The 13581-nt window shown below is 39.4% G+C and overlaps 1 protein-coding gene across 2 annotated transcripts in view; it reads left to right on the top strand.

Moving 5' to 3' along the window:
* The window catches only part of DNAH9 (dynein axonemal heavy chain 9), a 368257-nt gene that overhangs the window by 239438 nt on the left and 115238 nt on the right, over window positions 1–13581 (top strand). For both annotated transcript variants that reach the window (XM_053672723.1, XM_053672722.1), the window contains exons 46-48: window positions 4832–4974; window positions 5562–5723; window positions 5928–6161. In XM_053672723.1, coding sequence (XP_053528698.1) covers window positions 4832–4974; window positions 5562–5723; window positions 5928–6161 — 539 coding nt within the window. The remainder of the gene's footprint in view (window positions 1–4831; window positions 4975–5561; window positions 5724–5927; window positions 6162–13581) is intronic.

Raw genomic sequence — 13581 nt, 5'->3', positions numbered from 1 at the left:
CATGCTGATTTAGTTTATATGCTGTCAAACTTGCTTTCATATGCTTTATGTGCTGTTTCAGAAAGCTTATCCTATCCAAAACCAAAAGATAATCTCATGTATTGTATTTTTAAATTATTACTGTTTTACTTTTTGTGTTACTGGTAATGTCTTTTAATTCACCTGGAATACATGTTTGTATGGTGTTCTAATTTTATTTTTTTAATAATAATATTGAATTAACCTTAACATCACTTATCAATTAGTATATCCCTTGTTTGCACACTGATTTTTAATATCAATTTTCTATTTGTATTTGGGTCTGTTTCTAGGGGTTTCACTCACTGTTCTATTTATTTACTCCAGGACCAGTATAACTAACATAGCACTACAAGGAGACTTGATTCCTGGAAGAGCAAATCCCTCCTGGTTCTTGTTCACAAATATCATAGCCATTTTTACCCTTTGCTCTTCCATATATGTTATAAAATAGGCTTGTCAGGATCAAAACAGAAACCTATTTGATCTTCTTATTGGAATTGTGCCTTCATCATACCGGTAATGCCAAATCATCCACACATGAACACAGCAATATTCCTCTCAGTTTGTTTAGGGTTTCACTTATTCCCCTCAACAGTCTCTTATACTTTTTCCATCAAGATCTTTGAACATTTTTTGTATATTTATGACTGCCTGCCTTATTTGTTTGGTTTTGTTTTTTTGGGTTTTTTTTTTTTTTGGTATTTTAAGTAATTTAAAAAAATTTTTTTTGGTTTAAGTACAGAATGCCATTTTATTTCCAATGTTAATTTTATATCCAGCAGGCTTGTTGTTGAACATGTTTAGGAGTTCTGATTATTTATGCGTATATTCTCTTAGATTTTCTATGTAGAAAAATAGAAAAATAGATTTTGAACAATAATACCTTCATTATTTTTAACTACCCTTATACATTTAATTTCTTTTTCTCAACATTTTGCATAGCCCAGGACTCCATATAATGTTGAATAGAAAACATATAACAGTCATGCTTTTCTTAGTTCCTGATTTTAGTTTTTCACTATTAGGTATGATGTTTGCTTTGGGTCTGGCTAGGATAAATATTTATTATGATAAATCTCACTTATTCCTGGTTTGCTAACAGTGTTTAGAAATTTTATGACATCTGTTTTAATTGTCATGTTGTTTTTTTTAAAATCTACTAATACAGTGAATTCTTTTTATATATTTTTTGGATATTTAACAATCCTGGGATTTCTAGGTTAAACCCTACTTGATCATCATGTATTTATTGTTATATATTTTGTTAAGATATTTACAAACTTCACCACATACTGCCTCATTTACACAGTATGTTATCTAACTTTTAAATTTCACCAATCTATAAAAAATAATAATTATGAGTAATTAAAAATATATTTTATTATTATGAGTGAAGTTAAATGTCTGTTCACTTGTTTGCCAATTTGATTTGTACAAATGAAAAGTAACTAAGCATAATTTCAGTGTGCATTTGTTATAACAAGTGAGGTAAAGCATTTGACATATGTTTAAAAAACATTTGTACTTTCTGTGCTGTAAACTCCCTTTTTGTATCCTTTACCCCATCTTTCTGTTGGATTATTGATCTTTCTCTTTATTTGTAAAGATATATGTGTGTGTATATATATATCTATATATATACACACACATATATAGACAGAGAGGGAGAGATGTGTGTGTGTATGTGTGTGTATAAAGAGAGAGTGTTTCTTCACATTTGAAGGTTAGCTATTTAATTGTAACTTTAATTAAACACATATTTTTTGTTTTTTCCTTTTTTGGTGAGAACGTTTTAGTTCTACTCTCTTAGCGAATTTCAATTATACTATATAGTGTGGTCAACTATAATCACCATGTTACACATTAGCTCTTCAAATCTTGCTCATCTTTTTTCTTCTCTACTGCATTTTTTATTTCTTTATTTTTTTAATTAAATTTGTTGGGATAGCATCAGTTAATAAAGTTATACAGGTTTTATGTGTATAATTCTATGATACATCATCTGTGTGCCCACCACACAAAGTCAAATCATCTTTCATCATTATATATCTTACCCCCTTTGCCCTTTACTACCCCCTTGCATCCTTCCCTCTGGTAACCACCCTGCTGTTGTCTGTGTCTATGAGTTTCTGTTGGTTTGCTTGTTTGCTCATTTGTTGCTTCAGTTTTATATCTCACATGGAATACTACTCAACCATAAGAAAAGATGAAATACTGCCATTTGCAACAACGTGGATGGATCTTGACAACATCATGCTGAGAAATCAGTCAGACAGGAAAAGTCAAAAATCATATGATTTCACTTACTCATCTTATAAAAGTTTGAATGCTTTTACTAACCTCTCCCTATTTTCCTCACCCTTCAGCTCCTGGTAACCACTTTTCTACTCTGTTTCGATGAGTTCAACCTTTTTATTTTTTAAGATTCCACATGTAAGTGATACCATGCAATATTGGTTTCTCTGTGTTGGGCTTAATTCACCTAACATAATATACTCTAGGTTCATTCATGTTGTTGCAAATAATAGGATTTTCTTCTCTCTTAAGGCTGAATACTATTCCTATGGATATATATACACAGCATATTTTCTTGATTCATTCATCCATTAATAGACAATTGGGCTGTTTGCAAACCTTGGCTACAGTGAATAGTACAGCAATGAACATAGAAGTACAGATACCTTTTCAAGATAATGGCTTAGTTTCCTTTGGGTAGGTACCCCTAAGTGGGATTGCTGGATCATATGGTAGTTCTATTTTCAATTTCTTGAGGAATCATGCTCTTTTCCATAGTGCCCACATCAGTTTACAATCTCACTAACAGTGTACAAGGGTTACCTTTTCTCTGCATTCTCACCAACACTTGTTATTTCTTGTTTTTTTTCTTATATATAACAGCCATTCTAACAGATGTCAGGTGATATCTTCTTATGGTTTTGACTTGCATTTTTCTGATGATTAGTGATGTTAAGGATCTTTTAATGTACCTGTTAGCCATTTGTATGTCTTCTTTGGAAAACATACGTTACCTTAATTGGTTTTAGGGGTTATGTTTTGTTGGTTTTACACTTTGCTTGCAGTGTTTCATTATGTAATTTTTATATTTATATAAAATTTATCAATTTATATGTGTCAAATTTATCTTCAATTCATAAAAATATCAATGTTGAGTTACCATTATCTTCCCCACTCAGAGATTATAAAATATTCCCTCACTTTTCTATCATTTTATGATTTTATATTTTATAGTTAAATCATTATTCTATTTGGAATTTATCCTAGTGTACAGTGTAATATAAAGTTCCAACCATAATTTTTTAAATACCATATTTCCTAATACTACATATTTGTTGTGGACCTCTCTGCCTGGTTTCAGGGGTTGTAACCCTAACCCTCTGCCCCCCCACCCCCCCCACTCCACCTCCACTACCACCCCCGTGGCTAAGGCTGTGAGTGACCTCTGGAATGCAAGTCACAGGAGACAAGCTTGTCTCTGGTAGCAAATGCTACCTATTTCCTCCCTGCCCCAAAGCTTGGTCAAAAGTCCTTGACAGGTAGGTCTCCTCACAGCAAGAAGCAACCTAAACTAGACTTGACTACTTGGGAGGCCATAATGGAAGGACTGGGGGCTGCAACAAAGAGTGAGCAATGGACTCATGCCTCCCAGCTATGTGAAATAACTTGAGTCCACATGTCCTCTGGGAGAAGCGCTTCCTGGCTCTAATCCCCTTAAGCCTGAATACCTGATCGGGAGGGGTGCAGCTCCTTGCCTTGCCAGAGGATGTCTGGGGAGAAAAATCTGGCATCACAAAGACTTCCTGATAAACCGGTGAAATCTGCTCTGCTAAGAGTGCTTTCATTCATATGTTAAGGGTCTGAGAGGAAATGAGTGTCTCTCAAAGTTTCTGTAACTCCCTTCCTGACAGACACTGACTCTAACTAAGCCCTCAGATTTCTTTGAAATTTATCTACTATTTGATCCTTGCCACCCTGTATTCCTGTGTATTACAATCCAATAAAAGCTCTTGGAGGAAGGGGCTCAATGCCTTTTCCCCCTGAGAAACTGGCCACTGCTCAAGGCCTTTTTCCTCTGGGAAACTGGCCACCTCTCCTCCCCAAACAGATCACATCATATCTCTATCATGTTTACTCTCATCTGTGGCAGACTGGGGGATGTGTGGGAAAAGTCGCCCCCACACATATTGAATGTTCATCATTTCCCCACTGAGTTAAGATGTCATACTTATACTAAATTTCATGAAGCTACCCCTGTTCTCTTCTCTTTTTCACTAAAAAAAAAAAAGGCAGCTAATTCTTTTATTTTTAATTACAGTTTATGGTCAATATTATTTTGTATTAGTTTCAGGTATACAGCATACTGTGATAGCTCATTCTTCTTAAATGTATGGATATATCTATATATTTCTCATGACCCTTTCACCAGGTCTTATGGCTACTTTACCATCTGTTTTATTTATCCTGCTAAATATTAAGCTGAGCACGGTTTCTAGAACAGTAGTTAGTAAATACATGCTTTAAGCAAAAGAGGAAAAGACTATTGAAATCTGTTGGGCTACCGGCTATTGACCCAGAACAAGAGGGTTCCATATACCCTCCCCCATCCTTTAATGTATTATTTTCCTGTCATGATTTGGAGTAGATAGGGTATCTGTCCAGTTTCACCAGCAAAAGTGGTGGAGCGTGACCTGAAATCCAAAGGACCTGTGTCCCAAGGTTGAATAACATTATGTACAGTTGCATCATGAAGACAAATGCCAAAGCTGTCCATCTGTGCTCCATTTCTTCCCAGGAGAGGTCCCAGATCTCTACTCTGATGATGAAGTTGAAAACATCACAAACAACATGAGGAATGAAGTTAAGAGCCAAGGTTTGGTTGACAACAGAGAGAACTGCTGGAAATTATTTATAGATCGGGTCCGACGACAACTGAAGGTATACAAGGATTTACTGCCCAGGGTATACGGACCAGAGACCATTCATAAAAGCCTCTACTAATGTTTTGGACACAGCTGTCCTAACCGATTATCTTGGGAGTGGGAGGTGAGAGTGCAGTGCCCTTCTCAGCCTCTGCAAGAGTACCCTTCTCATCTGCTTCATGGGCAGTGGCCTCCCTCTTGCCTCATAGTTTTAAGTTTTCCACTTTCTTGGCTAGAAAGGCTGGCTAGCAATTACAGATTTTTGTCTCTGTTGGATGTGTTTCTCAGTTTCCTGGGAAATTAAGAATCCAAGGTTGGCCCTGGCCAAGTGGCTAAGTTGGTTGGAGTATCATCCTATACTCCAAAAGTTTGCAGGTTAGATCCTTGGTCAGGCCACATACCTAAGTGACAGTGTTTATCCTCATTTTGGGCACATATGGGAGGCAACTGATCAGTGTTTCTCTCTCTCCCTTCCTCTCTCTCTGAAATAAATAAACATATCCTTGGGTGAGGATTAAAATTAAAAAATCCAAGGTTGTATCTGTCCATCTGTGAGTACTTCCTTGATATGTTTTTGGTTCTTCCACCCTTCTGACTTCTCAGGTGACTCTCTGTTTCTCCCCTGTGGGGAACAAGCTGAGGGTCCGCAGCAGGAAGTTCCCAGCTATTGTGAACTGCACAGCCATTGACTGGTTTCACGAGTGGCCTCAGCAGGCATTGGAGTCTGTCAGCCTCCGCTTCTTGCAGAACACTGAGAATATCGAGGTGAGAGGGAAAAGGAGATATGCCTCAAGATTCTTTCCACCTCAGGGTACAAGGAATTCCATGTCCAGAATTTCAGGGTTCAAGTTCAGGCTTGGATAGAGGTGTTGAAACAATTTCCATGTGATGAAGCAGCAGGGGTCAGGAGCAGTTACCTCCAGTCTTCATGGTGATACTATCTCTTTATTTCCTGCTCTTTGATTTTAGCCCACAGTCAAGCAGTCGATTAGCAAGTTCATGGCTTTTGTCCACACAAGTGTCAACCAAACATCCCAGTCCTATCTGAACAATGAGCAGCGCCACAACTACACAACCCCCAAATCATTTCTGGAGTTCATCAGACTCTACCAGAGCTTGCTGCGCAGAAATGGAAAAGAGCTCAAGTCCAAGATGGAGCGGCTTGAGAATGGGCTGCTGAAGCTCCACAGCACCTCTGCCCAGGTAGTGACATCCTTTTCCATCTCTCCTGCCTGGGGTGCAGAGAGGAGGTGGGAGCAGCCCCTTCTTAGAGAACTGGATGAGTCACACTAAAGGTCTAAAAATCATTTATGGTGTTCCAGAGGCACCAGGATTATCAGACACAGTGTTAAGAGTTAAGGCTGAACCCATCCTCAACTTCAGGTCTTGTCTGCTCACTCCCACTGATGCCGGAATCCCTGAGAGCACCTCTTCTCTCTTCCTCTTTATCATCTCCTCCTTTTGCATTACTTTCCTCTCCAGTCCACTTTCCCTCCATCTCATAAAACCCCACTTCCCTTCCATCTCATGAAACCCAAAAAGATAAATGGTTGAAAGAAATGGTTGCAGGGTTCTCCAATTTTCTTTTGTGTCTTACCATATTCTGTCAGCCATTGGAACCTAATTTCTTAAACAAATCTTGTCTCATTTCATGCATTTCCTCACACATTTCTATGGGTCAGCCATCAAAAGAAGGCCCCTGTTGTCCTGTCCTTGATCTAATTTTCTACTTACTTTTCCAAATGGTGCAAGTTTATTTCAGTCAACATACTATTCTTGCCTTGAGAACCAGGGACAACTCTAGTACCTTCTCTGCCCCTGCTCATGCCGATCAAACATTGCTGGTCCTTGCTGGCCTTTCTATGCTCTATTTACCCACAGCATAGCCAGCCTCTCACAAGGTGATGAAATTTCATTCATTTGTACACTACATGTTCCTGACAGGACAGGCCTTGCATGCCTCTACTGTCATTTTCTCAGAGCTTTGCTTTTGGATTGGTTGTATTGAACATCCTTCTTCTGATGTGTGCCTTCTCCCCACTCCAATGTTCTTGATTCACAGAAATATATCTAAAAAATTTCATCTCATTTAGTGGGATGCAGTGAGCCTTGCAATCCATATTCAGCTTCTTTCTTCTGCTTTAGGAAATTTTTATTCTATTATGTGGTTTTGTTTATCTGCTCTGGCCTCTCTTCCAAGAGCAATGATTAGCTGGATGGGTTCCCTGTGCCCCATTTCTATTATGTCCTCCCTCATTGTTTTCATCCCTTTGGCCTTTTACTCTACATTCTAGGGAAGCTTTTTGAGTTTATTCTCAACAATACTAACTTAATAATGTGTAATATTGCTTCTGCCTCCTATGCTTCCAGTGACAACTTTAATTATGCTGTTACATTTTTAATATCCTACCAGCCCTTCCTCACCTCATCCTTTTTCCTTCCCTATGGCTTTTTTAGCCTATTTTTCTGAAACTATATTGCAGAAACTGCTCTACTGATGATGCCAAACACCTGCCTCAAATGGTTTTTCTAGATCCAGTCATAGGTCATTTTAGAGTTGTGTTCTTCTTCCTAGTCTTTTAGATGCTATCTTTTTTCTTGTTTTGTATTTATATAAAAACCTTTTTTTAACTTATCTTCAGACATGGTGAGACCTCTGTTCAAACAGTGTTTGGCAACAAATGGCATGCAACAACAATCTATGACGCTAGTCTCTTTCCATTCGTGTCATGATCAAAACCCTTTTTTAGAGCTACTGTTTAGGGAAGGTTGAAATACACAAACCCCAGTCAAGGTCCAAGCAGTTTACCTGGGGTGCCCCTCTGTCATAGAATGGTGGCATCTTCTCTCCATGTCACCTTCTGCTTCTGTCCATCTCTAAATATGTAGAAAACAGCATGAGAAAGAATTGCAAAATGTAGTACAACCAGATTTTTTAAACATCTCCCACATTTTCTTCTTTCTATCTCTGCCCCCCCCACCTACCATACCCTTAGAACATTCTGCATCCCCACCAGCACCCTCCTACCTTCTACCCACTTATCCCCTGGGAACTGCTGATCAGTCTGCGTAGAGGATTTTGCTGAGGGTGAGGAGTAGCTAAGTTGCTCTCATACTCTCACAGAACAGCACCCAGTGTTCTATTTTATACCAACCCTGAGTCTTTGAGCACACAGTGAAGAAAGCATGAATTGCTGTCTTCCTGTTTCAGGTGCTCCCTATTTAACAAGGAGAAACCCGGTTATATTACTAAGTGTGTCCAGCTCTATCTATATACAGTTAGTGGAGAATCCTCCCAAGTCCTGGCACTGTTTCCAGTTTCTTCTCTTTCTGTCTTCTGTTCTTGAAATAATACTTCTGCCTACTCAGTTACCTAGGCCAGAAACTGGGGATTTTATTTTTGACTCCTCCCCCTCCCTCGATTCCCACATTTAAGCATTAACAAATTCCGTGGGTTTTGCAAATATCTGTCAAAAGTACCCCTCTTACTGTATTCACCATTTTCAAAGTCTTGATTTAAGACACTTTTTATCTGGATTTGTAATAAATCGAACTCTCAGCTCTCTCCCCAACCCAAACCTGCTTCACCCACAACCTCCTGCATCACCCGTTGGGCTGAAATCCTGGTAGCCATCTTCAACTCTTCTCACCCCTCTACCCCTCTGTCTACACCAGTGAAATCACTGTTGGCTGTAACCTCAACTATGCTCAGAGTTCCACCCCCTATCACCTCCTACATGGTTATTACCCAAATCTGAGCCACTATCATCCTACCTGGAGGCTACGATAACTTCTAACTCATTTGCCTGCTTCTACTTTTGTCCCTCTGAAGTCTATCACCAACAGAACAGCCAGAGTGATCAATTTAAAACAAATTGAATCATGCCACTTTTCTACTCAAAACCCCGACATAGGGGTGGACCTTAGTTCCCTTATTACAGTAGCTTCCAAAGCTCCTCCCCAACCCTGCCCTCTTACCTCCCAGACCTCATCTCCCACTACCCCATCCCAGTGATATTCTTTTCCAGTCACATGGCTTCTTTGCTTTCTCCTCAGACATACCGGGCCTTTACATTGTCTGTTCCCTCTACCTGAATGTTTTTCCCTCTCAAATCCCCATGGCTCATTTCCTCATCTCCTTCAAATGCTACCTTCCCAATGAATCTCACCCTGATGATCCCATTTTAAATCGTAACCCCATGCCTCTCCTGATTTCCTTACTTGACCTTTTCCCCACAGTCCTAACCCCTATCTAACATATTATATCATTTACTTATTGGTTATTTTTTGTTGCCTATCTCCATTTGTTGTATATAAGCTCTATAAGGACTGGAATCTTCTCTATTTTATTCACTGACATATTCCAAGTGCCTAAAGCTGCGCTTAGTCAGAGTGGACACTCATTAAATACTTATTGAATAAACAGATTAACTAATGAACAGCATTCTACTTTATCTCCCTGACTGTATTCTGGCAGCACTCCAGACCAGTACTACCCAATAGAACTATTCTGTAAATAATGTATGCAAATTTAAATTTTCTAGTAGCTATATCAAATAATGTAAAATGAGCCCTGGCTGGTGTGGCTCAGTTGGTTGGAGCATCGTACCATAAACTGAAAGGTTGCTGGTTCAATTCCCAGTTAGGCACATACCTAGGTTGCATATTTGGTTCCTGGTCAGGGCACATATAGGAGGCAACCAAAGGATATTTCTCTCTTCTTCCCTCCCTCCGTCTCTCTCTAAAATCAATAAATATATCCTTGGGTGAAGATTTTTTTTAATGTAAAGGAAAACAAGGAATTTTATTTTAATAGAATAATGATTATCTATAATTTTATAACATTCTTTAATAATATATTTTATTTAACCCAAAATATCAAAAACCTTTTAACATGTAATATTGTAAATAAGTTATTAATGAATTACTTTCCCTTTTTTTACATAATTTCAAAAACTAGTGTATATGATGATACTTACAGCACATCTTAAGTGGGACAAGGCACATTTTAAGTGCTCATTAACCACACATGGCTAGTGAGCACCAACTTAGATGGCACACCACTAGACCAGTCTCTGTTCTGCTCTTAGATTGACCTTTGCTCAAGCCATTAGCCTGAGTGTTCTCTCTTGTAGGTCTTAATGATGTAGATATTACAGTTCAGATTCTCTGATCCTTTTTAGAACTTTTAAAATTGTATCTTTGCATATTGCCCCACTATTTTCTTCCTCCATTCTACCACGTTGTACCTGAGCTACTACAGTACTGTTTGTAGTCTGCACAGTGTTCCACAAGTAGCTCACATTGCTGTGTCTTTCCATGGGCCCAAGCCTCATCAGTTTGTCACTGTTAAGACTGAAACAGTCTGCTATCCCACTGCCCAAAGCCCTTGCTAAGTTTTGAATAGTCACACACCATTCCCTTCTCTGTGGTTCCATTCTTGAATTATGTTTCTTCTCTTGCATGCTTTATGTTGTACTGTTATCATTCTTTTGGGGGCAGAAACCAAGACTCATTGGCACATACAAGGCATTCTATAAAGGCACAGATGGGTATATGATAGATATATAGGCAAATAACCATGAACAAGTTCTAAATCACCTACAAGCTCAGAGTGGGGATGGAGGATGGATCTTGGCAATGCTGTGTATATGGTATATATTTCATACTTACTGATCATTATAATGTTAATTCTTCATATATAAATGGGATCGAGGGTTTCTAACTCTGGTATAAATGCTTCATCTGGAATTGTTCCTTTGGAAGAAGGAACAAAATGCATTATCATAAACTGATATAAAGATATCAGCTCAAATTATATTGTGTCAGTATCCTCCTACTCAATTATGACTGTTTTTGGTGTTCATAATCTGGTGGAAGTAAACTGAATTAATCTCATAGCTCTAGCCGAGATAGACTCTAAATGTATTTGGCAATAATAGTTGTATTAGGAGTAGTAATAATAATGGTAATGATTACAATAATAATTACATAGTAATCTATAGTTTATAAACTTTAGATATAATTTCATGCTTAGCCTCAGCTGGTCATAAATATAACTTCATTTTTCTATAACTAAACTTAGCTCTGGATCCATCTTTGTTGTTTAAGAAGAGAAACCTCTCGATATTGCATTTCAGGCTGATTTGGTAACTTCAGGTTAAAAACTCGGTCTTTGGAGGGCAGCCACTCAGAGTTCTAACTCTACCCCTGGGCTGTTTTCCTCTGCAGGGTCTTTTCCTCCCCCTTTCTGTGTCAGGCTCCTGGAGGCAGCTGATGAAACACTTTGGTGTGGCTCTCCAGTTCTTGTTGGCTCTGATGATGGATGGCTGGGCCCTCTGGGTTTTCACTTGGCATCTCTGTCTCTGCTTCAGCTTCAGCTGAAGTCTTCACAGTTGATATAACTTGGTTTCTCTGTCTTGACACAGTCAGAGCCCCCAACCCTGATTTGGGTCTCAATTCACCCCTCACTGACATCCTCAGAACCTGCTCTCATCCTCAATTCTCTATTCAATGTGGGCATATTCATGAGGAAGTGAGGCTGTTGGAATCAAGAAATATTCACAAAAGGCCTACAGCTACTACATGTAGGATTTAATCCACAAGTCTGTCAATTTGAGAACATTTAAATTCAGTTTATCTATGGTTTCAAATTATCTCAGGCCACCTAATTTACCTGAAGTTGACAGTTAATAATTTACAATGATGTATTCTTCAGGACTCTTGTTGCAAGTGGGGAAAAAAAGCTAAGTTAAATTTACTTAGCAAACAGGAAAAAAATAAAAAGCATGAAATGACAGGAGAGGAAAGAAGGGCAGGAAGGAGAGTGAAGGGGGTGAGAGGAGAAGAGAGAGCAGAGGAAAGGAGGAGAGAAGGAGAGAGAAAACTTTTAGATCACATGATATATTTATTAGGGCCCTTTTGATGGCAGCTAACTAAAATTCAGCCAAATCTTGTTTAAGCAAGACTGACAGTAACCAGAAGGGAGGGGGAGAGGGATAATGGAGGGAGGGCCATCAAGGAACACATATAATGGACATATAGACAAAGTCAAAGGGAGTAGGTTCAAGGGTGGGAGGTGGGGATGGGTGAGAAGGCAGGATGTGGTGAGGTGAAAATGGAGACATCTTCTATACTTGAACAGCAATAAGAAAAATAAAAAAATAAAAAAGACATGCATTGATTCATATAACTGAGAAGTATGGAATAGAGCTTAATTTGGACAAGGCTAGAACTGGATACTCAGTGGATGTCCCTCTTCAGGCAGGCAATTCCCATGGCTTGTATTATGTCTGCTTTGTAGCCCAGTATAAAAAGGGAGGCCTCTTGCCTGATATTTTCAGCCAGGTTCCTGAGTTAATGATCAGTAGTTCCAATTGGCCTCCATGGGTCTTTGGTTTACCCCTGGTTGAACCAACCTCTGTGACTTGAATGCTTTCATTGGCCACCCCAGGATCAAATGACACCTCTCCTTAAGTCAATACCACCCAAATTGTAGGATTTGGGGAAGGGGAGTTCTGCAAAGAAAAATCAAACCATGTTATCAGAACAGGGATGAAAATTTTTTATTAGGCAGGTGAGTATAGCAAATATCTAGTATAGATGGAAACATCTATTTCTAAGAGGAAAACATGCTTGAAGTCTAAGTTCATATCAGCAAGTGTTGGGTAACTATATGAACTCAGAGCTTGGAAAAAAGACACCTTCTAGGCCTCCAACCCTCAGAGGAATGTTTACTACTGTTGATTATCCCGGGTTCCCTCTCCTTTGTTTAGAGTTCTGAGGAGAAGGTCCTGGGAAGCTGGACCTCTCCTTTTGGTGTAACATACCTGATCCTTGAAGAAGGGAGGGTTTCCAACCACGATCTTGTCATGACCCACTCAGACAACATTGTCACAAGCATACGTTCAGGATATAGTCTTCCCTATAAGTCAGCAGGCAACTGCTCAGCTTGCTGCCTGCTGAGCAGCCTGGCTCCAAGGAATAGAAAAGAGTCACACCCAGTAACTATGCTACTCATTCAGCTTTTATTGAATGCAGATTCACTCAAAGTAGAACGTCAGCATACATTAATATCCTACTCAACAATCTAACAATCTAAGAGAAATATAACACACACACACACAGCAATCAGTGGGGAATAATGAACCCCAGTCCCAGAGCCTCAGTCTGCAGGTCCAGGAGACAGCATGATGGGCAAGAAAGTTGTCAGCATCTTGCAAGGGAGGATCTCCAGAGCCATGTGGGCAGCAGGGTAGGCAAAGTCCTCAGTCCAGCAGGGCAGAGCCTCTGGCAACTGATGCTCAGGGAGATCAGTGTGATGTGGAGCAGCACTCTGCTGTGTAGAGCTTGGCTGTCACAGCAGTGGTTGGAACCTGCCTCAGATATACCTTGAAAGTGGTATACTCCACCCTTCTGGGTATTTTCAATAAATGTCTTGGCACCCTTGATGTCAAGTGTGGCATTTTCCCAGGAGCCAATGAGTGGTACATCGCTGTTCTGCTTGGCACCCCTGATGGCAGGTGTGAAAATTCCCCATGAGCCTATCCATGGGTGGTACCACTCTGCAGATACGGTTGTTATGATCATGTGTGCAGATATCTTGAGTGTGTCTCCTTGCCAG

Source organism: Artibeus jamaicensis, unplaced genomic scaffold (assembly GCF_021234435.1).
Source record: "Artibeus jamaicensis isolate MK-2021 breed Jamaican fruit bat unplaced genomic scaffold, CSHL_Jam_final contig_781, whole genome shotgun sequence".
In the NCBI taxonomy this organism is placed as follows: Eukaryota; Metazoa; Chordata; class Mammalia; order Chiroptera; family Phyllostomidae; genus Artibeus; species Artibeus jamaicensis.
This window is presented reverse-complemented; position numbering and strand designations above follow the sequence as displayed.